Source organism: Raphanus sativus, chromosome 1 (assembly GCF_000801105.2).
Source record: "Raphanus sativus cultivar WK10039 chromosome 1, ASM80110v3, whole genome shotgun sequence".
Lineage (NCBI taxonomy): Eukaryota > Viridiplantae > Streptophyta > Magnoliopsida > Brassicales > Brassicaceae > Raphanus > Raphanus sativus.
The window spans coordinates 21,641,258-21,668,474 of NC_079511.1; the positions used below are offsets into that span (position 1 = coordinate 21,641,258).

The window sequence follows — 27,217 nt, forward strand, 5'->3', positions numbered from 1 at the left end:
CTTCATTTTCTGCATGTATATATATATGCATAAAATGAGTGGAGTAGATTACACAATCACCAGATTTTCTATAGGATTAAGGACTAATGGACATCATTGTTCTTATGCAGAGTTTTGCATAAATGAGTAGATTAGATACGACATTTGTCAAATTTTCAAGAGGGTTAATCCCATAGATGAATTTTTAGTGTGGGTTTGTCAAGCTATAATTGGTTCGCAATATAAGGAATGGATTAATATTCCAAGATTTAGCACACTATTTCTTTTTCTATTTGATTTATTATAAACAGCTAATTTTGGGCTTACTGTTATCACTGAGATTTTTTTTTTTTTTTATTTACGATAACGGTAACAATAAAATATAACATTAAAAGCCCTTTCTCAAAAATATAAAAAAATAAAAATATAATTATTTTAATATATATATATATATAATATTTTAATATATATATATATAATATTTTAATATATATATATTATATATATATATATATTAAGAGTGAATTTAATATATTTTTTGGAGTGATTAATTGTTGACAAAAGTATAATTTTAATTGATATTTAAATATTTTGCATACGTTGTACGCATATTTTTGTTTAAACTTAAATTATTAATCTTGATTAATTACCTATATATTATTGCTCTTGATCTTTTTTAGTATTTATAAATAAATAGACAGTTCATAAATTTAAATCAAAGATAAATATTTCATTGTTGGATGTTTTTAGTTTTGTTATCACAATTTATAAAGTAGATGAACAATAAATAAACCTACATTTGAAATAAATTCGGGTTATAAAGTTATAATTTAGTGACAACAAAAGGAAAAATTATAGCTTTTATAAGATTTGGTGTGTATTATTTAATATATATATTTATATTATTAAACTAATTAAATTTGATTCGATATTTCCTTGAGATTTTCAAAGTTAACGGTGATAATAAGCTTAAACATTATTTAAAGATACATTCTAAAAGGGAAGTTCTTGTAGACAAAATATAAATTAATAACTGATTATTTTGAGTGTAATGCATATTTTATATATAAAATATTAATATAAACTAATTTTAAGACATTATTACCGTTAAAGTTTTTCTTATCAATTTAATAAATAATTTATAATCAAACTAGAGATAATAGTTTAGTTGGATTTTCTTACTTTTGTTGTCAATATTTATAAACTAAATAAATCAATATAAATTCAAGATAAAAGTTAATTGTTAGTGAAGTAGTACATTAATATCAAATGAAAATACATTATTTTACAATTTTCTAATATTTTATTTTACCAGAAAATTTCCAGTAACTATGTAAATAATAAATTTATAAAATAATATTGCAAATGACGATATTAATAAAAACAAACATATTTTAACTAATTAATTTTATACCTAAGAACATTTTAAATCCATATGAAATTTAGCTATCAGTATCAATTGCATCACTACATATTTGGGTGTTTTTTTATTATTTTAAGTTCATATATAAGTTATTTAATTTAATTTTATAAGTGATTCGATATGAAACTAATAAATACATTCATATATATTTTAATGAGAAAATACATTAGGATAGCACTACAATGTTTTTTATCACAAAATAATTATCTAAACAATCTTTAAGAATACTTAGAATTTTTAATTTCATAAAAAAAAATCAAATTTTTTTTGAAGCTCTTTCTTAGAAAATGATTTCTCTTAGGAGACAAATTTTCTTTAAAAGGGGGTTCGGAAAACCTTCTTAAATATATATGATATCTTCCTTAATAAGTATAATATTCCCTATAATTTAGAAGATATTGACAAATATGTAGGATATCTTCCTATATTTAGAAAAATATTGATAAGTATGTATAATATCTTCATAAGATTTAAGAAAACTTTCATAAATGTTTATTTAATAACACATTCTTAAAAGTGTATTTAAGAAAGCTTTCATGAATATATATTAATGAACATCTTACTGATGTAAATATATATATAATAAGATATTCCTAAATATGTATACCATCTTCTTACAGTTTTTGGAAGACCTTCAAGGATTTCATATCTAAATTTTATAAATACATTATATATTTAAAAACAACTTCGTAAGTTTCGAGAGATGTTATATATTAAAACAATATTTTCCTGAGTATACATATAAATCAAATTCAGAAATGTGACATATATATTTAGGAATAGCTTTGTAAATAAACATACAAGTTACATTGAAAAAGTATATTTACACATTTACGAAGATATTGCTTAATTGGGAAAAAAATATAAATTTAGAAAAAATTCATATAGGTTCACGAAAGTCTTCAAATTTTCTTTTTAATACATCTAATTAGAAAGTAAACCTGTGGAAACAATTTTGAAAAAAATAAAAAAATTATCTTCTAAATTTTATATTTTAAAATTTTAAATATTTATGCAATTTTATATAATTAACAAATAACTACTTAGAATTATAAATAATAATATAACTGTCATCTAACCTTATAGTAAAATATATTTTAGAGCTGAAAAAAGTAAAATATATTTTAGAGCTGAAAAAAGTAAAATATATTTTGGTCATTTTTACTTTGGGTGCTATTTTAAAAAGTAAAAGTAAAAAGAGGCTATTTAGATGATTTGAAGTATTTAAATTGAACAAAAATAAAATTTCAATGAAATAGCCTGATAAGTGACCAAGTGTTTAATTTCAATTTAATTAAAATATATTTCAAATGAAAATAACTTTACTTGTGATTTAAAATTTTAATTAAATGGAATTACCTAATTTGTGACTCCAATATTTAGTTATATTAGTTAAATATAATTTAATTTGTGATTTGGATATATAATTTCAACTAAATTAAATAGACTTTAAACCATTGTGTGAAAAAAAAATGATGGGATAATAGCCATACACAAATCGTCTCTCCAATCTCTCTCCCTTTTTCAACTCGCTACTTTAAAAAATGAAAAAAACTCTTAAATTTGACTTCCGTATCTCAAGTCATGATGGATTTTCTTTATCTTATTCTGCAATTATATTTGTTGTTTATTTTTGTTTTGTGGATCTTTCTATTTTTGTTTATATTTTTATCGTTCATGGTAGAGGTGGGAATTTACCCGATAATCAACCCATATACGAACCCGATCCGAAATCCGAATCGAAATAGCAAAATACCAGAACAGATATTGATTTAGGAGAGATTGGATATCCGAACCTCAACGGGTAATATCCAAACCTGAATCGATATCCGAAGATAACCGATATATGTATATTTACCCTTGTATTTTTAGTTTACATGTCTCATTTTATTTCAAATATTTATATTGATGTTACAAATACTTTAAGATCATATAATATAATATATATAATGATGTTGAAAATGATTTGATACTCATTAAAAATGGATGTCAAGTTTTTTTTGTTTCATTTACTAACAAAAGTTACATTCAAATTCAAACAATAGCCAAATTAGTGTCTATTTATTTTTGAAATATTACTTCCAAATTTATTAATCATTCAATCTATTAAAAAAAGAATCAGTTAATCAAAATCTAAATTTTTAAATACAAGAAACTTTAGAAAATAATTTTTTTTTCTTCCAAAATCTAAATATTCGAACCCGGCCCGAAATAACCTAACTTGAACTAAAAATACCCGAACCCGACCCGAAGTACATAAATACCCAAACGGATTTTATACTTATATACCAAAATATCCGAAAATCCGAAATAAAAGACCAAGTCCTAATGGATATTCGAACGTCCATCCCTAGTTCACGGTTAACACATTTTTATCAAACTCAATTACAAATTTTTAATCCAAAATGCTGAATCCAAATAAATAGTTGAAGATGGAAATTGATGAAAGTCTTAAGTATAGAGGGTGTTAAAAACTATAAACTTTGGGGGAAAATTTAATGTGGGTTATATAAGTTTTTTTTGGGGGGGGGGAGGGTGATTAAATAAGTTAAGCCAATGGTTTAGGTAAAAAATACAATGTGGTTGTTCACCTCCACTCTAATTTGTCATTGACTGTCAATCCACAAAAAATAATGTATTAAAATAAAGATAATTGGCTTTCATACCCTTATTCCGTACAAAATTTACAATCGATCCTAACTTCTTTCATTCTAAATTTCATTCACATTTTGCGTCTACAGTAGTAGACTCAACCTTCCATATGGGAGAAGATGTGTGTCAATTAAGATGTGTGTAGATCAATACATTAATTTTACTTTCTGGAAAAACACACCGCTAGAAAATATATAAACTGAAAACTCAATCGACACAAATTTTCAAACATTCAATTTTCTCCTCCCAATATTTAATTCTTACTTTATATCGTTCCACCTCTTCATATTCATTGTTCCAATTCAATTTTACTCTTAATTTCTATTTATCATTCCAGATTTGAACTCAGTTTATAAAAAATTCCATTGATTGAGATCTTTGATTGATCGGACCAAATCTCTTTCTAGGCTTTCAAGGTAGATTCATAAGAAACTAAATGTTTAAGCAGAGCACCTAGAGAATCTCTGGATTGCTTTTGGAACGACGTCGTCATCTCGAGTGAAACTAGAAGAAGTGATTGTTAGGTAATACATATTCTGATAACATTTATGTTAGCTGATATTTACTCAGTTACCTGATAATGATAATGTTCTAGCGGATTATTAGCTGATTAATATTTTGATAAATGGTTTGTCATCTTATACATTGTTTCATACCTGGTTTGGTAACTGCTAAATTGGTTGGCACTTTATTTGTGAGTTGATACATTGTTTCGATAAATGATTTGTTACATTGTACATGTTTTGTTAGGTGATACATAGATTGATACCAAATAATTGATTAATGGTTGATATGATGTTGACGTTAGTTTTGATACATGGTTTGTGTAGATGATAAATAATTTTTCAGCTTTTACATTATTTTCTACTTGGTTTGGTTGTCAAATGGGTTGATACATATGAGTTAATTGTTGTTTGATAAATGGTTTGTTATTTGATAAATGATTTGGTATCTAGTACATGTTTTGTTAGCTGATACATATTTTAATACAAAATAATTGGTAAATGGTTGGTTTAATATTACAAGACAAATTTTCTATAACTGATACATGGTTTGTGTAGTTTATAAAGGATTTACCACCTTGTATATTGTTTGATACTTGGTTTATTAGTTGAAAAATGAGTTGATACATGGTTTGTGAGTTAATACGTTGTTTGATACATGAGTTGTTATCTAATACATGAGTTATTATATGATACATGTTTTGTTAGTGGACAAATAGTTTGATACCAAAAAATTATCAAAGGACAAGATTCAAGAATTGAGAAATGATGACCACGAAGAGATAAAAAAAAAGAGAAAGAGATCAACAGACGTTTGGGGGAAAAAACAGAGTATGCCAGTTGAAAATTTAAAAGTGGAGATTGATGAATGCAAAGGAGATAAGAGGATATGTTGTAGTGAAGGATTCATTTTCTTGATCAAATTGAGTGAATTTAAATATTGGATAATGAATAAGAAGGAAAAAAAGTAAAGAGAATGAAATGTTATCTTCGAAGGAAAAAAAATGCAAGGAAGAGAATGTGAGAAGAAATGGAAAGTAGGAGGAAGAAAGAGAGATGTAAGGGAAAGTAAGTAGGAGTGAAAGTATAACAAGAGTGAAAAAAGTTATGATAAAAGAAAGAGTTAAAAATCAAAAGGAAGGTGAATGTAAGAAGAAAAAGAAGAAAAGTAAACATCATTTTAGAAACTCTAAGTAAAATATCTATACTAATTTATACATATACCAAATCATACACATTTTTAATAGGCCCATTTAGCTGAATATACATAATGCTGTCGGTAATTAGGTAATTATGCAGGTTTTGAATTTATTTGCAGATGTGGTAGAATGTTGGGTTTGCTTTGCCAAGATAACCCTCCTCGGCGTTTGACGCGCCTATATACTCCACTGTATCCAGATTTGTGTAGATATAATGCCAGAGAGGTGTCGGGTGAAGGTTACGTCATATGCAGCATATCTTTCATGAAAATTTACTTATAATTATTAGCATAGAAAATACGATTTTGAAATATATATACATAAAAATAGCATTACATTGAATATTTTTTTATATTTATGCATATTGAGGATACATATGTAAGTCATAAATTTAGGTATCCACGTAACTAATTTATTGGCATGAAACATATATCAAAAATCGTTTCCATTTATGGACGGATGTATCTAGCTTTCTTTGAGAACTAACTAATGCCCACTCTCTTACACACACATACATCCATCATACTCATATAGTTATATTATCCCTAGTACGCAAGTAATCTGAAGAAGTCAACTGAAAATACATAAAATCCACGCAGACATGGCGTGTATGTGCTTTGGTCATATCTCTTGTCAGCTGTAGGCATAGCATAGACTTATGTGCATTGGAGTAATTGTCAAATTTGAAACATTGGTTTTCCATACAGCTAATATAAATTATTTCTATAGTTATGTAGTGCAAATTTTCTTTTTAATATTGTTTCTACTTAAGGGTATTGAACTAAATAACTCATAAAAACAATTGTAAAGGTAAAAAAGATACCAAATAAAAAAGGGAAATTCGGAAAAAGGGAACCAAATAACTAAGACTTTGTCCCCTTAGTACAAAATCAAATTTTACAATTTTTAGACTTCTACTATCCTTCAAAATTATAAAAATTGATATCAATTAATTTACTGTGCCAGAAAATTAAAAAAAATATAAAACATGAAGTAGTCAAACATGTGTTTATATGAAAATATTATTTTTTGAAAAAAAAAAATTTGGAATAGAAAATTCAAAAATGGGCTAAAGGTGTTAGTATATCAGATCTACCATCTACGGCGTTTCAGAATATACAATCTACTCCAAACACAACGATCTACATATGGTAGACTGCAAATTACACTAAAAACATTAAAATCTACACAGGAAGAATACATAATCTACATTTTATTCTATGTTCTGCATAATTGGTAGATCGTAAGAGATAATAAATGTTCTTATGTCTTCCTTAGAAGAATATACTTTCTTCTTATTTCTCTTTTGTCTATAATATCGGTATTCTATATCTACTTACTCATTCACATTCTACCCGTTGTAGAATGTACGTTCTACCGGATTTGTAACAAAATCCAAAAATTTAGGAAATAACTGTTATGAAATATTCCCTAAATCTATTAAATCTTTTTAATTTCCTTTTTTAAAATTTTATTCCCTAAATTTTAGTTCTTTGTTGCTAACAACGATTTTGAGAAATGTAAATTTACTGCCCTACTTTATTTAAGTTTGTAATCAGCTGCTAATCTTGATAGTTTCTAGTAATCTTGATAGTTTCTAGTAGTGCATTGGTTTATGTTGTAATTATAAATACCCAGGTGAAGTGTTCGATCTCCCCTTCTACATTTTTGTAACAAAAATGTTTTCCTAAAATATCCTCTAATAAGAGAGTCAAATAAGGCCATCTAAATTCATATCATGTATGTCTTTGTTTGTTATCGTGTAAGTCAATAAAAAATGGTTACAATATCTCCGCTTTCGTCTCTTGTAAGTTTTGGAATGATGGATCAGCTAAAATTACTTAATTGTAAATGTAACATTTCCTTTGCTCTGCTTACAGAAGATACACAAATAAGATCAGATCAAAAGGACAGAAAAAACAAGAGCCTATGCTTTCTCCACTGCTTGTTCACCATAGGGAAAGTTCTCCTACAATTGGAACACCACGTTTCATCACATGTTCCAAGCTTTCTATCACCTATTAGAGAATATAATAAATTAACAAAACAAATAGACTTGCTGAAACAACATGCTACATGTATAAGCCAAGCACATGGTGAATTAAAACAACTTTGTAAAAATAGTACAATTCAAATGCAAGGACACTTCCCGGTCTAATCAACTACAAGTTTCAACTAGAATAAAAGTCTTCAGCTAAAAACAACATTGTATCAAACACACAGAACCAACCGTGCACAATTAGGCATTCAAAATAGCAGATAAAAAATCACAATCAACTAGCATTTTTGTTTTTCTCTAAACGCATAGTCTCTAGACATGGTAAAAAAAAAACAGAGTCAAAGCTACCCACCTATTGATTCTTAAGTGAATGAGTGTCTAGCAGAGATAAGAGGCATAATGGTATCACTTCCAAACGCTTACGAGAGACATAAAGATACTCAACATTAAGAAGTTTTAGTTTACCTCTACCAACACAGTCCATCCAACGCATGCCACATGACTTGTTGTTCTTAAGTTTAGAACTTTTAGCTTGAGCCTGTGCAAGCAAGACTTCTCGAGGAACATATAATTTTCTAAGTTCAAATATACATAAACATGAGTCCAATTCCAATCAAATATAACTCAGTCTCACAATCAAACTATTATACATTTTAAATAGCACATAAAACTCACAATCAACTCAACCCAAAACTACAATCAAAACCATAAACATGAATCGATTTTCTTTTTAACAATTCAATCTCTTCCTAGTACATGCAAATAAACAGATTATGAACCAACAAAAAGATCACAAAGGGAATTACGAAACCATAACCTCCAAGTTCTGGGAAACAAGATGAAGTAAGAGCAAACGAAGAACAACATGATGCTAATCGAGCTTGAACAACTCCGATTGTACCCTGCAGAGATTACAAAATTATTCTAATTGGTGGTGTTTAAAGAGGAGATATGAAAGAAGGATGACGAAGGAAATATGTGACGATGAATTAAAGGTCTCCGACGAACTATGACAGCCCGGAAAAAAAAGGTGTCGACGGCTTAACCTAATCGATGGAGAAAAAGAAGAGTCGAAGTCGATAGGTTCTGATTCTTTTACTTCTTATTATTTTACTTTTTAGATAACAAAAGTAAATGTAAATTATATTATTTTTCTTAATAATAGTATTTAGTTATTAATTAGAAAGGACAAAACTGGATTTTCATTATTGTTTATACTATAGGGACAATAATTTTGGTTTTATTAAAAATCATATATTTCTATATCTTCTCAAAATTTTTGAGAGATATCTTAACATTTTTTTCCAGATTTATTGTTTTAATTTCGAATATTTATTTTTGGCTCTACTGATTTTTAATATTATAAATACCTTACAAGATTGCCATGTTTGTGCTTCGGGTTATCACCTTTATGACTCAAGCCCGTCTTCATTGTTCAAGTTGTGCGGGAAAATGGTAGTTTGGAAAGTCTTGACTCACAACATTTTGGCAATTCTTTGATCATTACCATTTTAGACATGTGGATGATGTAGATATATTGTGATTTTTGTTTTTTCTTGTGTTTTGATTATGTCTATGTGAGCAGGCCCGGCCCACGGCACAAGCAACATAAACGGCAGATTAGAACTAATTATTGGATTCAAAAAAAAAATTCAATGCACATCTGCATTTTTTTTTATTTATTGTAATTTTTTTGGAGACTGGCGTTGGACCTTAAGTAAATTTTGCAATCTTTGGTCCGACGATGTCTGTGAGTTTGCTTTATGAATGAAATTCATAGATGATCAAAGAAAAGGAAAATTCCTTAAAAATACATAGACTAATTTTTATTTGCTAATAAAATACACGAACTATTTTGGATCCCCGTTTAATACACAAACTAATTTTTATCGTCTATTAAATACATAAATTTTTGAAATTCGCAGATTTTACAAATTGTTTTAGACGGCTTTAGTTATATTTAACAGAAGTGATGATGGTGTTAGTGTTTATTAAACACATTTTTAATTGTAAAAATAAAATTCCTTTAAAATACACGAACTAATTTCATTTACTAATAAAATACATGAACTATTTTGGATCCCCGTTTAATACACAAATTAATGTTTGTTTTCCATTGAATACACAAACTTTTAAAATTTTCAGATTTTACACATCGATTTAGATGACGTCGACTATGTTTAACATTATTTAGATGATGTCAACTATGTTTTACAAAAGTGAAGACGATGTTAGTATTTAACTAAACGTATGGTTAAAGTGAAGGAAAAGTTCTTTAAAATCATCTTGATAGATCATTAACTGATACGTGTTCAAATTACCCAAGAACAATTTTACTCTCATCAAAAGAGGTCAAGTTGTAGTACTTAGGGATCGAATCCACAAGGAGCTGGGGCACACACTAGATCTTATTATAACTAAGCTAGATTGAAGAATCAAATACAGTAAATTACAAGTAAACTAAAACAGTGAACAAGACAATTGGTTGATTGATTGATTTGGGGTTATAACAATAACCGATCAACTCTCGTTTCTTGGGTTATCTATTACTAGATCCATGTCCCTCAAACTCTTGTTATCACAGGTAGGAAAGCATCGATCGATGTGTTTATATAAGTATCGATCGATATGCATTTCGTCGTGTCGATCGATGTCTCTACATGAGAATCGATCGATACGCTTCTATTAAGTTTTATGCGCGGGTTGATAGCATTTCACTAGGGTTGCATCGATCGACGTGTGTCTCTCCGTGTCGACCTCAAGTGCTGGTCGATATGGTCATCTCGGGTAAAATCTCTAAAGTGCTCTAAAATGCTCCAAAATCACTATCTTCTCTCCAATCACTCCTGAACTTGTAAATATGCTATCTAGACTCCAAAACATTTAATCTATCATAAAACTCATATATACCATAGCTAAAATAAGGTAAAATCCATGGTTTATTAACTTTCTTCTCTATTACACTTCCATCATATAATCTCTTAGACTATATTTGAGAAGTGATTTTGCCACATGTCATCTCTACAATCGTTTTCAGAAAAATAATATGACATGACTACTAATATTGATGACATGGCTTATAGATTAATATAACACTAGATTTTTGACCCGCCCTTAAAAAGGGCGGGTATATTTTTTGTTGGAAAAATTATTTATGTAATAAAAACTACGATTTTTGATAAATTATATATTTTAAAATTTTATGACTTATTTTGTTATTTTAAATATGACTAAATATTTGAAGACTCTAGATAATTCTAATCCGTAATATGATTTTATTTATTGAACCCGAAGTTCAACTTATTTTACACTGATTTTTTTTTAATTTGAATAAAATATTTTATATCTTCCACCCTCTCTGTATTGAAAAATTTATTTGTGCATTTAAAAATATTTTCTTTAATTTTATTAAATTTAGTTTATGTGATTTAGTTTTAATTTTTAATGAAACTATTTTTTAAAAAGTTGAGATAATTTAGACCCGTATTATGATTTTGTTGATTTAATCATCTGTTATTTCAACTTGATTTTATTTTGAGATTTCACTTATTAAATGCTTTCAAATAATTAATAACGTGAAAGATTTTTTAGAAAAATATGGCGTAAATATTTAAGAAACAAAAATTTTTAAAATGGTAAGAAATGAAATATTAAATACTATTTAATATAATTGCAAAATAATAACTTTTTATTGGTTGCAAATACTGACGGCAAAAAAGTACATACAATATTTGTAATTAATTGGAAAAGTTAGGACCATATTGATAAGAAGTATTATGCTTTAATAGTATAGATGCTCATGCCTAACTGATTTTATAAATTGATAAAAAGATTGTTTATTTTGTAAAATAATTATATTAAATGAAAAATTAAGTGACAATAAATGTAACACATTTCTATTTTTTATTTAAGTTATTATTTTATTCATAAAAACATGGCTTTGAATAATTTTTTTGATTACGTTATTTTCCACCGGTTGAAACTAAAATAATTTTATTTATTGAACCCGAAGTTAAACTTATTTTACACTGATTTTTTTTAATTTAAATAAAATATTTTATATCTTCAACACTCTCTGTATTGAAAAAATTATTTGTGCGTTTTAAAACATTTTCTATAATTTTATTAAATTTAGTTTATGTATTTTAGTTATTATTACAAATTTAACTATTTTTTAAGAAGTTGAGATAATCTAGACCCGTATTATGATTTTGTTGATTTGATCATTTGTTATTTCAACTTGATTTTATTTTAAAGTTTCATTTAATAAATGCTTTCAAATAATTAATAACGTGAAAGATTTTTGGAAAGCTATGGCGTAAATATTTAAGAAACATTTTTTTAAAAAAATGGTAAGAACTGAATTATTAGATACTCTTTAATGTAATTGCAAAATAATGACTTTTTATTGGTTGCAAATACTGCAGGCGAAAAGGTATATACAATATTGGTAATTAATTGGAAAAGTCAGGACCATATTCATAAGAAGTATAATGCTTTAATAGTATAGATGTTCATGCCTAACTGATTTTATAAACTGATAAAAGACTGTTTATTTAGTAAAATAATTATATTAAATGAAAATTAAGTGACAATAAATGTAACATAGTTTTATTTTTTTTATTTAAGTTATTATTTTATTCATAAAACATGGCTTTGAATAATGTTTTTGATTATGTTATTTTCCACCGTTGAAACTAAAATATTTTTTTTACTAAATTGAACATTTAACCATATATAAAACTTAGTTATTTACATTTTTGATTTTATAATTGGCACAAAATCTATATTGATTAACTAATAAATAAAAATCTGCACTATTATTATTATGGTAATATAATTAATGATGTGTATTAACGTTAAGGTAATATAATTAATAAAATTATTAAGCTAATGAAATATGGAAATACAATTAATGTAATACTACTATTCATGTTTCCAAACAACTTTCATTTAGAATACTATACTTGTTTCCAAACATCTCCAAAATGTACTTCAACTTTAATAATATAGATGGACAATTACATTTAATGTTAATTTATATTTTTGGTAAATTTTTTAAAATATGGTAACAACTCATATATTACACTTACATTTAATGTTAATTTATATTTTTGTAAAACTTTTTTAAATATGGTAACAACTCATATATTACACTTATTGTTGATTTATATTTTGGAATTTTTTAGAATATGGTAATAACACATAAATCATCTTTAAATAAATATATTCAACTATGGCATCTAAAATTTTGAAATATCATTTAATTGTTTATTTTAAATAAAATTTTCAAAAAAATGTATACAATTTTTTAAAAAATTATAAAATTAAATCGTAAATCATTAGTTTCTTATATATATCTACAAATTTTATAAAGATTGTTTAATTTTAATTTTTTTGAAAATTTCGAAATATTATTTAATTGTTTATTTTAAAATTATAAAATTTTCAAAAAAATGTATACAATTTTTAAAAATTTATAAAATTAAATCGTAAGTCATTAGTTTCTTATATATATCTACAAATTTTATAAGTATTGTTTAATTTTTTTTTTTGAAAATTATGCAATTTTTACATATTTATTTAATATATTTAATTAAAATAAATAGATAGAAAAAAATCTATCTAAGATTAGAATTTTTAAATATATACATGCATATTCTTAATTATAATTTAAAATAAACAAAATTGTTTTTATCTTTATTTTTATGTTTAGTTAAATCAAATTTATTCTAAAATATTGATAATAAAAACAAAATTTACAATATTAATAAATATTTTAAATATAATTCATATTTATCTGTTACAAATATTTTTAAAATTTCGAAATATCATTTATTTATTATTTTAAAATTATAAATTTTCAAAAAAATGTATACATTTTTAAAAAACTATTATAAAATTAAATCGTAAATCATTAGTTTCTTATATATATCTACAAATTTTATAAGTATTGTTTAATTTTAATTTTTCGAAAATTATGCAATTTTATATATTTATTTAATATATTTAGTTAAAATAAATAGATAAAAAATCTATCTAAGATTAAAATTTTAAATATATATTTGCATATTCTTAATTATAATTTAAAATAAACAATTTATTTTTATCTTTATTTTTATGTTTAGTTAAATCAAATTTATACTAAAATATTGATAAGAAAAAGAAAATTTATAATATTAATAAAAAATTTAAATATAATTTATATTTATCTGTTAAAACATATTTTAAATTTTTTTACTGCACATGGTGCATGAAGACACCTAGTTTTTTTTTATAAAATTTCAAATGTATTGATCATACTAAAAAGAATATACGTAACCTAATTGATAACACTAAAATTATTTATCATAGTGTAAATTAACCTTGATTGAATCATTATCACTAGATTCAAAGCGAATAATAAGAATTAGAAATACATAACAATAACCTAATTCCAAAATCATAAACTCGTTTAAAATTAGCTGATTTTTTCGTCCTTTTCACGACATGGAAATCGACTCCACTTCGAAGCGATATAAAGGGAAATCAAAGTAAAGAAGACAAAATGAACAAAGTTTGGAGAATAAAAAAGGTTGGAACCGATTAGGGTGTCAAACTCAAATTGAAACTAACTTGAATTAAGGCTCATTCGACCTGAGAGGTTTTGGTTGAGGGTGAGCGTGCTTTTCACGATTAACCACATGTTTAGTTGAAACTAACATCATATTCTGTTAAACATAGTCGACGTCATCTTTATTGATGTGTAAAATCTGAAAATTTTAAAAGTTTGTGTATTTAATGGAAAACAAACATTAGTTTCGTGTATTAGACGAGGATCCAAAATAGTTTGTGTATTTTATTAGCAAATGAAATTAGTTAGTGTATTTTAAGGAATTTTCTTTTTACAATTTAAAACATGTTTAATTAAACACTAACACTGTCATCACTTCCGTTAAATATAATTAACACCGTCTAAAACGACGTGTAAAATCTGCGAATTTCAAAAGTTTGTGTATTTAATAAGCAATAAAAATTAGTTCATGTATTAAACAGAGATCCAAGATAGTTCGTGTATTTTATTAGCAAATAAAAATTAGTTTATGTGTTTTGAAGGAATTTTTCAAAAAAAAAAAACTACAAAGAATTGGCCAGAATTGGTTATGCAGTTGCTTACAAAAAATTATTTTATATTATTTTTATTTTAGATACTATTAGTGCAGGTGATTATAATCATAAACCTTGTAAAACCATCTCCAATGTATTTCCCTATTTCTAATTTTAAAATAGAGGATCTCTAAAATAGAGATGTATTTCTCTCCAATGTATTCCTCTATTTTTACCTCTAAAAATGAATATTTTTAGAAAATTATATTTTTATTTTACAACAAGTATCTTTTATTTTTAAAAGTTGCAAATCAACCCTATTCAATTTTACTTTTATAAGATTTTCATACATTTTTAACTTTGTTTAAACAAAATTTTCACTAAAAAAATTGTTAGGTAAATCAAAAGTGTCATTTTATGTTTATAAAAACTGTATTTTCTTATAAAAATAATTGTTTTTGATATAACTATAAAAGTTTAAAAATTAAAAGATTATTTTGAAATATAAAAAAAGTATATCTCTATAATAGAGGGATGCTATTTTCACGATATAGCAATGGATTGGAGTAACTTTTTTACAGTATTATAGCATTTGGAGGTGAATATAGCTATGGATTAAGGGGGTGTGGAGTATTTGCTTTTGTTTTAGTCCTTGGGTTTAATAAATATCTCAAATCGATTTGTTCTTCTACAGCTCTTCCGGTTCGACCTATCTGAAAACTGAATCAGAATTACTTGTAGTGGTAAGTAACACCACATGGGCAGGACACCAGGTTGATTCTTGAAAGGCATGGCTGCCAGGTGTTTCTTGAAATTTAGCGCATGCTACCAAAAGACAAAAACACCCTTAAACTATTTTGAAATTTACTCATTTTATTTTCTTTCTTTCTCTCCAATCATTGCGTCTTCCCCGTCGTCTTCCCTCCGTAATCAATCATCAGCCATGGCGGTTTCTATCTTTACACCTCCAAAACCTCCCTCTCTCTCCCCTTCGATTCCGCTTTCTTGACGACTCGCCTCTCCACTTCTCTTCGCCGTCGTCGGTGTACGTAACTCGATTTTTTTCAATGGCGATTGTGACGGGAGATCGCTACGTAGAGAAGCTACAGAAGTTTCTAGAAGAAGAAACCGAGTCTCTCCTCGAGGAAACCATCGTCCTCAAGCTCAATCCAGCTGGTCTTCACTATATCCATCTCCGCCTCGAGTCTCTCCGTGAGCTCGAGCGCATGCTCTCCGGTGCTCCTGTCGACTACCTTCGCGCTTACGTGTCCGATCTCGGAGACTACCGCGCGCTCGAGCAGCTCCGTCGCATACTCCGAATCCTCACTTCGGTTAAAATCGTTTCCACGCTTCCTTCCCCGGCTCGTGATCCGACGCCGTTGTCACTTATTCCTTTCGGTAGGCTTAAGGTTTTGGAGCTTCGTGGATGTGATTTGTCTACTTCTCCAGCTAAAGGCTTGCTCGAGCTCCGTCACACCTTGGAAAAGATCATCTGCCATAACTCCACTGTTAGTATAGTTGAATGGATTATAATTAATGAGCAGTTGAAGTTATCGTTTTGGTATAACTGTGTTGCTAACCGTTTGATGTTAGGATGCGTTGCGGCATGTTTTCGCCAGTAGGATTGCGGAGATAACGAATTCGCAAGAGTGGAACAAGTTGGCGGTTGTATCGTGTTCTTGTAACCGTCTTGTGCTCATGGATGAGTCCTTGCACCTTCTTCCAGCTGCTGAGTCGCTTGATCTCAGTCGAAACAAGTTTGCCAAAGTGGATAATCTTAGGAGATGCACCAAACTGAAGCATCTTGATCTCGGTTTTAATCATCTTAGAACAGTCTCTCACTTGAGTCAGGTTAGACTTCAGTACATCCATGCATAGATTTCGTTTGATGCATAGGTTACTTATGTTTGTTAGATGAGAAGGAATGCTTTAGTACTCACTTTCCCCTCCCTTGAAGCTCGTCGTATTCTTATTGTCATTTGGACTGGCGAGAGTTGTCTAGGGTAGTTTTATCAGTATGATGTTTTAGTTTTGAAAGCATGCATCTGTCCTGAAGCTTTGATATTCACACTTGGGATGGGACCATGACCGGAAGGTTTGGAAAATGCAGGTATCCTGTCATCTTGTAAAGCTTGTTTTGAGGAACAACGCTCTAACTACGTTGCGTGGGATTGAGAACTTGAAGTCACTCGAAGGCCTTGATGTTTCCTACAATATTATTTCGAATTTTTCTGAATTGGAGTTGCTTTGGAGTCTTTCACTACTCAATGAATTGTGGCTGGAAGGAAATCCAGTGTGCTGTGCTCGATGGTACAGGGCACATGTCTTCAGCTACATTGCTTTTCCAGATGGCGTAAGTTTTTTTTCAGTTCTTGTTTTGGAGATCAGATTCTTATTTAGACAACAGAAACTGCATCTTCTGCTTGTGTTTGATTTGTAATGCATCTTGTGTTGTACTGAATTTCAGCTGAAGCTAGATGGCAAACAGATAGGAACTAGAGAATTTTGGAAGCGGCAAATCATTGTAGCCCATAGACAAAGTGAGCCTGCCAGCTACGGATTCTATTATCCAGCTAGAGAGGAAGGTAACGAAGAAGAAATCTGTAATAGAAAAAAGGTAAGTAGCCACAAGTCCACTCACAGGTTGCACACATGCATATCAGTCGGTACATGTATCAGTCCGTGGGAAGAGTACATTATTTGCTCTTGCTTGTATCGACCCTTTTCGTGATAATGAATTAGGAAAAAATGTAGAAACGAAACAAAATTCACGCCAGTTAATTGGGCATTGTAGTGTGACTGTTTTGGTGAACGTTCTCAGCCATGCACATGTGGCATTCAACTTCTTTATTTGTTCTTTTCAGCATGGTTTATTTTGTTTGATAAATAATTACTGTGAACTTATTGTTCTGTTTTAACCTTCAACAGAAAATGATCTGCCGTCTCGCTTCTATTGATTGCGAGGAAGAGAGCACCTACGTGAATTCTGACCAAGAGACTGTTTCATGTGATCACGAGAACAAAGAGAATTTAAAGTGTGATCAGGATGCTGATATATTTGGTCTTATAAGGAAAGTTGAAAACCTGAAGAAAGAACGTTCGGTTCTGTGGTTACGAGAGTTCAAGGAATGGATGGATCATTCATCAGAGGATTTTGCAGATGTCAGCAAAGACAGCTTGGGTATCAATATAGAAAAGAAGCACTGTGCAAATACTAGAGAAATCTCAAGGCAGCATAGTGGAACACGAAGATATTCGTCCAGGTCTTTGCGAGCTTCAAGAGATAAGAACCACAGGAAAAAATTAGAATGCAATGGTTCATCTATGGATCACAAAATTGGTATGGATGATATGAAGTACGTTGAAGGTAATGAGACAAATACTATGACTAGTGAAATCTCTTCGTTAGGCCTTCAAACTACAGATCAAAATCAGAAATTTGTGTCGGTTGAACCAAACAGTACAGCACCTACCGTGGAGAAGTTAGCTGAAAACGGAAATACGTCAGCAATGGATACAGGCCAGGATATAATGGGATTATTTTCATCAGCAGCATACCCTGGGTCACCCCCTCAATATCAGAAAGATGTCTTATATCGACGTCAGAACTTGGTGGAAGAAATCTTACAGCTCTCTGCAGATTCTTATTCAGTCGCATCATCTGATAGCACAAGCAGCTGCAGTGAAGACGATAACTACGACTCTGAGTCTGAGTATTCGAACCATGAAAACAGTCGGTTGACAGATCTTCTTGATATGAATAGACCACGTGAGATTCCGGGGTGTGAACCAAAAGTAACAAGCTCTCTTGATTCTCAGCCGGTTAGCTTAATAAAAACTTTGAGGACTGATGGATCGAGGGAGGAGAATACCACTAATTCTCTTTCAGAATTGCATAATGGTGAATATATTCGCCATTTGGTTGAGACAAGGAAAAGCATAAGGAAACCTATAAAAAGATTTGTTTCCTTTCAGAAAGAGGAAAGTTGCATTACCAATGCGGAGGCATCTCTCAGTAGTGAGGCAGATATTTGTTTTTCCGGTTCCAATCATTTGCAAGACAGTTCCCTGTCAGCGATTTGTAGTAGTAGTAGTAGTAGTAGTAATAGAAATATTAGATATTTGGGGACTGACAGAACACATGAAGGAAAAGGCGATGCAGTAGACGAATATTTCTCAGCAAAACTAGCAGATTCTAGCTCTCAAGAAACTTGTAGGACTTACATGAGCTGTGATTTTATACTACAGAAAGGATCTACGTACGAGCAACGGTGAGATTTTGTACCATTTTCGTGGTTGTAGTTTATAGTGGTAAATGATAGTAACGTAAGTCCCTTTCAATATGATATCATCTTTTTTTTTATTATGGCTAGGCTTTCTTAGTATTCAACGGAAATGTTTGCACTAGATTTAGATGCTTGGGCTTCCTTAAAAGTGGGTGATGTGTGAAAAATCATACTTGAATTTTGGTTTGTCATTTTTAACTTCTTAGCTAGTTGAGAAGCATCAGTTCCTACCAGGAAGCTATTTGTTCTCTTCCCTTTTGACAGTATTCTGAAATACAGGGAAGTAGTGTTACTGCTGAGCACCCTAAACAAGCTTTACGTGCTACTCTTGGGTGTGTCTACGAATTATCAAGGTTAGACTAATCAACCGTGTTACCTCTGCCTATCATGTTATAAATTTTGCCGATGCTGAGTTCTTAACGGCCACGGGTCTCTGCAGGGAGCACCATAAGTGTACTGTGTTCCCATGAAATCAGCGACTTACAAGACGTTTCAGTTGGGCTAGGACTTCAGCTTGTGAGGTTGGTCTTTTCTTTTCTGGCTTTTTCGACTTAGTTTATTTGCTCTGAATCTTTCTCGTTCTTTCTGTGTAGGCTACGCTTCTTGGAGGATGCAGAATACATTTTTGTTACGAAGTGCATTGAGAGGACAACCGAGTTACTCAATATCATACAAGTTTTCGATTCTCAGGCTACAAAATTTAAATGCTCTCTGCAGAGGTTAGCTATTAGCTTTCAGTCCAGAAAAAGCTCTGAAACTTTTTGCCGTCATAATTTTTTCTTCCATGTTAATGGCAGTCTGGAGAATATTCAGGTGGATTTGTTTGAGAAAGAAATATGTGGAGGTTTGAAGCTGAGTATATTCCAGTACAGTATTCTCCAGTTTCAGAGCAGTACCCTTGGAGGTATATTTTTCTCTTGTGTATCTCACTATCTAAGTTGAGAAAAATGGTCCACTCTAATTTACATCTTCGTCCCTTAATCCCGACACATGAAATAGTTCTGCAAACTTGTGGTTAGGATAAATCAATTACTTATACTCGCTTTAGCAACCCGCGAAGTATAGGATTCATATCCATAATGTCATGTCCCTTCGTTTTGATCACTCTGGTTCTATTACATATGAGCATTGAGAATATTACCATAAAGAATCTTGTGGGTCCCTTGTTTCAGTTGCATGTTCCGAATAAGGTACACTCTGCATCATGAACAATGAAGCATCACAGTCTCATTAGTCATTACTACATTTATCTATGTTCTATGTGTCCAAAACCTACAATACATCATGCTATGACTGATCGGATACTGAGGTTTTTGTCTGATTGGTTGAACAGAAGTGTCGTGGCTGTGGCGGTCGCTGTTTGTGGCTGATGGGCGTCTCTTTATATGCAATGAAGACTTGGCACAAGTTAGTTCTCAAACAGCATATTCTTCTTCTGCTCCATATTTCTCGCTTTACTCGTGCTGCTCTATTTCTGATATATGTGAGACGGTAATAAGTTTTTTTTCACTCTTCGTCCCCTTTTACTCGCACTCTTCATCGAGATGTCATGTTAACTTTCCGTGTACAAACTTGAACATTGTCCTTCTCCAGGTCGTTGAATCGCAAGGCAGGGTTGTGTCACTGAAAATCAAAGAGAACAGAAGTGTGGAATCAGTTGTATGGAAGCTCAAGTGGTGCAGCACTGAGAATGCACTCAAGTTTGTGACTTTGGTAACAGCTCTTCGCCCTGAATCGCCACAATGGCCGTTGGCTGTAAGATACAGAAGATAAGTCTTCGTTGTTTTTCTTTTGTTAGTTTTACGGACCGGTCATCTTCTCTATGTAGTTATGTATATAGCACACACGGTACATTGTTCATATTCATTTGATTGAATTTGTTTATGCGTTAAAAGCATCGCTGATCTGTGTTTTGTCCGTTATTTCCGTTTCTATTTATTTATGGGTTAAACATCATCTCTCGACTGAATTTGGTGTCTACATAGCAACAAATATTTGGGCCGGGGGAATAAAATCGTAACAAATGGTATTTACACGCAGACATGAATGTTCAAACCGTTAAAAAAGTACGCAGCAGGCACGTGGATACAGCTTTGGCACAGCAAACAAACAACAAACTATGATATGTTGGCTTTGTTCATTAGCAGCTGAACTGATCTCGCTTTGTCCGGACAAGTTCCAGCGGTAATCTTTCCAATGCCATCTGAAAAATGCTCCAATGGAAAAGTTTACTTCCATGACCGAAATCATAAGCGAGGAAAAAATAACACACACGGGAAGATAGAGATTCTTTCTTACCCATAGTCTTGGAGCCGTTGGGTCAGATTTCGGTTGTGCTTTGGCTAGCTTCGACTTGAAACTGATGGTGATGCAGACCTTGAACTCAACTGAGAAGGGACTATTCCACAGGGACATTTTGGACACCAATGATCAAAATCCATCCATCAGTTACTACTATTTAAGGTTTAGAAAGAAGCAAAGAAACTTACCCAGCGAAAATGGATGGACACATCAGAAGCCGAGGAAGTAGAACGTAAATTGGTAGTGTCATCTTACGGCAGACATCTCCATCTGCAATCTGAACATGATAGACGAATAGAATAGAAGCACTGTCTTAGTCTCTTAGCAAGAAATTTCAAATATTATACAACTGTTGCATAAACGAACCTGTGTAGATTGAATCAAAGAGGTCTCAGTAACAATTCTCTCCCCCACAATGATCGACTCAACGCGGAGAAGGTGAATGTCAATAGAAGTAATAGGAACTGAAGATGCTTCCACCGTTAGCTCGCCGCTAAGTGGATCCTGCAAAGAGCATTGAGTTGCTAATTTTCCGGTAACCCGGAAACCACCTAGTGAGATACAATATAGTCCGGTTAGTTCTCTTATTAAAAGATTTACAGAAACGGCAATATCGACAAACCTGTCTTAATCTCGGGAAGTAAAGGATGTCTCTGAGTGTCTTGAGTGATGTAGAAGATAACCATTTCTGGAGGAAGTGGCCTCTCAGGAAGATCAACTTTAACCAAAAATACATAAAAAGAATCAATCACAAACATTTTCAAGTTTCTCCACAAAAAAAAATCCAGTACCTCTACCGCTCTCGATTATAAACTCAATTGTTGCAGATAAAGGTTTGTGCAAGTATCCTCGCGGTATATCTGCAGTAAGTAGGTACTGTCACAGATAATTTTGGGATCAATTCTCCAGATGAAAAGCCACTAATCCATTTCAGAAAAGAACAGAAAAGCAAATACTAACTTGGATGTTGATATTAGTTCCATGAAACGTCTCATAGAACTTTTCTGCAATGCTTTCCCCAGGCTCCCTCAGATTCACAGAGAAAGGAATCTACTACCATACACAAAACAAAGTTTCAATATTTGGATTCTGAAGCTTGCTTAAAATTATTGAAAAAAAAACTCTACCTCTGTAGTTCCGGGAGGGATCCTCCCAGAAGATCTGACCTCGATCGTCTTCTTTCTATGACAAAAAGAAAAGTTCAAGAAACGAAGCAGTCAAAACTCCAAGTTTCTTTTTTTTTTTTAATTTATAATTGGCTTAGGGAAATGCTTACAGTATCTGAATGGGTTTGATGACGCCATAGAAAGACTCTATAACTCCAGCTGATCCTCCACGTACCTGATGAGGAAGAAGAGATTTATTTAAGTCGAAATTGAAACTGAAACAAGGCTAATTTGTGAAACCTGCAGATTGACTGATCCATTTATGGATAAACGTATCGCTTGGTGAGAAATCGAATTGGGAGATTTTATCACGATTTTTCCTTCCACTGCCTCCTGTGTAACAATTGAATTTCAAAATTCCTTCTCTATAATAATTTTATAAGGAAGAGATTCGAGACTTACTGAAGAGCGATAAATACGATTTGACCGAGAAAGCTTGACGGTCACCGTCGTCATTGGAATCAATCACCCCAACTGAGCAAGGAGGAGAGACGGGTTTTGTTTGTGGTTTATTTCAAAGGCGAAATGATTAAGACGGCAAGAAGTTCTCTCTATAATAAGACAAACAGCATGGTGTCTCTTAGGTGGGTGTTTTACAATGACAGGTAGTTAGCGTTTACAAGTTGGAAACTGTATCAAGTCTAGTTTAATTCTCTCTTGCTTACGGAATAAAATCAGAGTGTGATGATCAATGTTATAATAAAAGAATGTAGATGTTAGTCAAGTCTTTTGAGACAACAAAAGATGTTAATATGATAAGTATACACAAACAAACATACTTCAAAGTAGCAAAAACAAACGGATGGAATATATATATATATACTAAATAGAGGTTCATTACAATAAGTAACCCTCCTAAGTCAAATCTACATTCTCGTACTAGTGGTGAATCCTATCACGCACTTAACTCATTTGATCTTCACATGGCAGTTCGTAACGACACAATGGACAAACATGACTTGTCTCCAACCACTTCACAATACACTCCTCGTCAAACTCATGTCCACAAGCTAAAGGCACAACTCTTCCTCCATTCTTAAACTCTTCCAAACAAATTGTGCACTCTTCCAAGCTTATCTTCTTCTTCTTCTTGTTCCTGTTTTCCTTTTCGATCTTCTTCTTGTGTACTTTCCTAATTAGGGTTTTGACCACGAGCTTGCTCGCGGGTCGAAAACGGGTGTTATTACTGGCCTCATCGAACGAGACTCGAATGGCTTCTTCATTCTGAGACTGAGAATCAGGAAAAAGATCCAACTGAACCGATAAAGCACATCCAAGAGAATAGTCACTACTACTTGTGGGACAAGTTACACCGTCAATGTAGGCAACTAGTTTCCTCATCGCTTCACCAATAACGTCGTCGTCGATATTGGTTTCCACCCCGAGGAAACACTTCAATTCCTGTATGATTTGACAGTCGGAGTCTTCGTCCTCATCATCACAACCGTAGAAATCTTGTATGGAAAGCGACCTAGTCGTGAATGGCGTGTCAAACTCATCATCATCCCCAAAGATCGTGGCAGTGACTGTGATCGTTGCAGCATCTTCCGGTTGAGGATTGCTATCGATTTCGTGGCCGAAAATTGTTCTCATTGCAACTTTACTCGAGAAACACCATCAGTCGAGTCCAAGAAAACAGACCTAAAATAGTTAGTGTTTTGTTTTAGGGTTGAGTTGTATTTATAAGTGAATGATAACCTCAACAGTTTCTTTTTTCTTTTACCGACACCGAAGCAACCGACAGGAAAGGCGGCTAATTATGCCTGAACTTGGGAATTCAAATAAAATCAGTTGTGCTAGTATAGAATCATTGTTTAGGTGAGCAAAGAACAAATATATAATATTTTATTAAAACAGAATTACACCAGAACTACACTATCTTTTAATATTTCTTCATTTTAAATATATAAGAAAAGGAAATATATATTCATATATATACTTTAAACTTTTTTAAACAATCTGCTGAACAAAGACTCCACGTAATCTTATTAATTATTTTTTATAATTATTCATCAATCATCATACTATTATTTGCGAAGTGATTTTTTAGATTCGAGCTCTCACGTTAAAAGTTAGAGTGGTTAATATCGTTTATATTCTTAATGAATAAAATATATAAATTAACTCCAAAATAAAAACGAATTTAAATGATTAAAATAATAACAACAATAAGAAGAAGAAATATCTGAAACCTAATATATGTTAAATATAATATAATATATATACATATATATTGTCTTTTTATCTGAAATTATCTTTTAATAATAAATTTAAAATTAAAATAAAAACAGAAAACACATAATTAAATATTAATCAAGAAAAATTATCAATTTTATATAACTGAAAAGAGAACATTTAGTTTATACTACTATAATCAAAGCGATTTTCTTTCTCTCACGTTAAAAGTTATAGCGTCGTTTTTTTAATACATAATTAGATTAGATTTGTTAATATAGAATTACTCACAAATTAAAAAAATTCATTAATTTGATTCTAATCATTATCTAAAAAATTATATATTATGTGATCCAATAATATTTTACATCAAAATATTTTTAAAATAACATAAATCCATGTATATAGTTTTATGAAGATATGAATATTTTCAAATTTTTTGCATAATAAATATATTTTATTAAAAAAAAAACTTTATTGTATATAAAATTAATATTTAATTAATTATTAAATATATCAAAGGCATGAAAATGATTTATTTTAATGGCTTTCGAATTGATAATATAATTATTTAGTATTTGTAAAATGATTAAGCCTGCAACTGCGGGTAAAACACCTAGCTATATTCGTAAATAATAAGAAAAAATATTATAAATCATTATTAATTAATCATACTATTATTTGCGAAGTGATTTTTTGGATTCGAGCTCTCACGTTAAAAGTTAGAGTGGTTAATATCGTTTATACCCTTAATGAATAATATATAAATTAACTCCAAAATAAAAATGAATTTAAATGATTAAAAATAATAATAACAATAAGAAGAAGAATTATCTGAAACCTAATATATATTAAAAATATAATATAATATATATACATATATATTGTCTTTTTATCTGAAATTATCTTTTAATAATAAATTTAAAACTAAAATAAAAACAGAAAACACATAATTAAAGATTAATCAAGAAAATTTATCAATTTTATATAACTCAAAAGAGAACATTTAGTTTATACTACTATATTCAAAGCGATTTTCTTTCTCTCATGTTAAAAGTTATAGCGTTTAAAATCTTCATTATCTTTAATAAATAATTAGATTAGATTTGTTAATATAGAATTACTCACAAATTAAAAACGAATTTCATTAATTTGATTCCCATCATTATCTACAAAATTATATATTATGTAATCCAATAATATTTTACATCAAAATATTTATAAAATAATATACATCCATGTATATAGTTTTATGAATATATGAATATTTTCAAATTTTTTACATAATAAATATATTTTATTAAAAAAACTTTATTGTATATAAAATTAATATTTAATTAATTATTAAATATATCAAAGGCATGAAAATAATTTATTTTAATGGTTCTCGAATTGATAATATAATTATTTAGTAATTTGTAAAATGATTAAGCCCGCAACTGGGGCAAAACACCTAGTTATATTCGTAAATAATAAGAAAAAATATTATAAATCATTATTAATTAATCCAATTGATGACAAAAAATAATTAATCAAATTATTATGTATTACTAACATATAATTAACTATTTATATATCCTATACTCATTTAGTATTTTATATTTATAAAAATATGAAATTATACTTAACAATCATATTACATGGTTAACTTAAAAATACACTATTATAAAATATAAAACTAAAAATTTAAACAAATAATACATAATATCTTTTCACAATTATTAAACTGTATAATACATTTATACAAGAGTGAAACTGTTAGCAATAACTATTTGCAATTACACATAACAAATCAAGGTCCAATGGTTTATATTGTTTTGTTTGTTTAAGAGTTCAATGATTCTTCACAAGCGCAAGTGGTTAATGACCTATTGATAATTGGGGGAATCCGGGTCCAATCCTCTAGACTATATTTGAGAAATGTTTTTGCCACATGTCTTCTTTACAATCATTTTCACAAAAATAATATGACATAGCTAATAAAATTGATGACATATCTTATAGATTAATATGACATGGACAATTATATTTAATGTTAATTTATATTTTTGGTAAACTTTTTAAAATATGGTAATAACTCATATATTATTTATTGTCGATTTATATTTTTAGATTTTTTTTAGAATATGTTAATAACTCATAAATCATTATTAAAATAAATATATTCAACTATGAAATTTTAAATTTCGAAGTGATTTGTACACGTGTCATTACTACAATCATTTTCGCAAAGAAAAAGATGACATGACACTTAAAAAAGATGACATGGTTTATAGGCTTATAGTTAAATATGACATGAACAATTGCATTTAGTATTGATATATATTTTTGGAAAACTTTATGGAATATGACAATAACTCCTACGTTACATTTAATGTCGATTTATATTTTTGGTAAACTTTTTAAAATATGGTAATAATTCATAAATCAACACTAAAATAATTTTTT

General features: G+C 29.7%; 3 protein-coding genes across 6 annotated transcripts; 1 reads left to right on the top strand and 2 right to left on the bottom strand.

Moving 5' to 3' along the window:
* The first annotated feature begins 15,724 nt into the window (after positions 1 to 15,724).
* LOC108807409 (uncharacterized) lies at positions 15,725 to 21,021 on the top strand. 3 transcript variants are annotated; one of them, XM_056987705.1, is made up of 11 exons: positions 15,725 to 16,349; positions 16,435 to 16,692; positions 16,937 to 17,194; positions 17,309 to 17,458; positions 17,770 to 19,112; positions 19,407 to 19,480; positions 19,567 to 19,648; positions 19,721 to 19,846; positions 19,925 to 20,031; positions 20,461 to 20,534; positions 20,721 to 21,021. In XM_056987705.1, exons 1-11 carry the CDS (start codon positions 15,909 to 15,911, stop codon positions 20,898 to 20,900), a joined length of 3,093 nt encoding a protein of 1,030 aa, XP_056843685.1. In that variant the 5' UTR covers positions 15,725 to 15,908; the 3' UTR covers positions 20,901 to 21,021. The 3 variants fall into 3 exon arrangements, with proteins under 3 accessions (XP_056843685.1, XP_056843676.1, XP_018435198.2); XM_056987696.1 differs by having other exon boundaries at positions 15,726 to 16,349; positions 20,461 to 20,618; XM_018579696.2 differs by having other exon boundaries at positions 15,727 to 16,349; positions 16,952 to 17,194; positions 20,461 to 20,618.
* Positions 21,022 to 21,119: 98 nt separating this feature from the next.
* Positions 21,120 to 23,101, bottom strand: LOC108832875 (uncharacterized). Of its 2 annotated transcripts, none has more exons than XM_018606332.2 (11): positions 22,997 to 23,101; positions 22,835 to 22,927; positions 22,705 to 22,769; positions 22,556 to 22,610; positions 22,389 to 22,478; positions 22,220 to 22,304; positions 22,051 to 22,146; positions 21,795 to 21,979; positions 21,617 to 21,705; positions 21,426 to 21,525; positions 21,120 to 21,330 (listed from the first exon to the last, which is right to left on the bottom strand). In XM_018606332.2, the coding sequence occupies exons 1-11, from the start codon at positions 23,048 to 23,050 to the stop codon at positions 21,268 to 21,270; spliced, it is 975 nt and encodes a 324-aa protein (XP_018461834.1). In that variant the 5' UTR covers positions 23,051 to 23,101; the 3' UTR covers positions 21,120 to 21,267. The 2 variants fall into 2 exon arrangements, with proteins under 2 accessions (XP_018461834.1, XP_056843691.1); XM_056987711.1 differs by having other exon boundaries at positions 22,835 to 22,924; positions 22,997 to 23,093.
* A 396-nt stretch (positions 23,102 to 23,497) lies between these two features.
* On the bottom strand, positions 23,498 to 24,187 carry LOC108848348 (E3 ubiquitin-protein ligase SIRP1-like). Its single transcript, XM_018621688.2, has one exon. It carries the CDS (start codon positions 24,185 to 24,187, stop codon positions 23,498 to 23,500), a length of 690 nt encoding a protein of 229 aa, XP_018477190.2.
* Positions 24,188 to 27,217: the final 3,030 nt, after the last annotated feature.

Excerpts from the sequence above, each read along its gene's own strand:
- LOC108807409 (XM_056987696.1), top strand. The coding sequence starts at position 15,909 with ATGGCGATTGTGACGGGAGATCGCTACGTAGAGAAGCTACAGAAGTTT. Across the intron at positions 16,693-16,936 it reads CAGTCTCTCACTTGAGTCAG|GTTTGGAAAATGCAGGTATC; the intron begins GTTAGACTTCAG and ends CATGACCGGAAG. Across the intron at positions 20,619-20,720 it reads TTTCTGATATATGTGAGACG|GTCGTTGAATCGCAAGGCAG; the intron begins GTAATAAGTTTT and ends GTCCTTCTCCAG.
- LOC108832875 (XM_018606332.2), bottom strand. The coding sequence starts at position 23,050 with ATGACGACGGTGACCGTCAAGCTTTCTCGGTCAAATCGTATTTATCGC. Across the intron at positions 22,611-22,704 it reads ATCAAACCCATTCAGATACT|AAAGAAGACGATCGAGGTCA; the intron begins GTAAGCATTTCC and ends TTTTTGTCATAG. Across the intron at positions 22,147-22,219 it reads TATAATCGAGAGCGGTAGAG|TTGATCTTCCTGAGAGGCCA; the intron begins GTACTGGATTTT and ends TTTTGGTTAAAG.
- LOC108848348 (XM_018621688.2), bottom strand. The coding sequence starts at position 24,187 with ATGAGAACAATTTTCGGCCACGAAATCGATAGCAATCCTCAACCGGAA.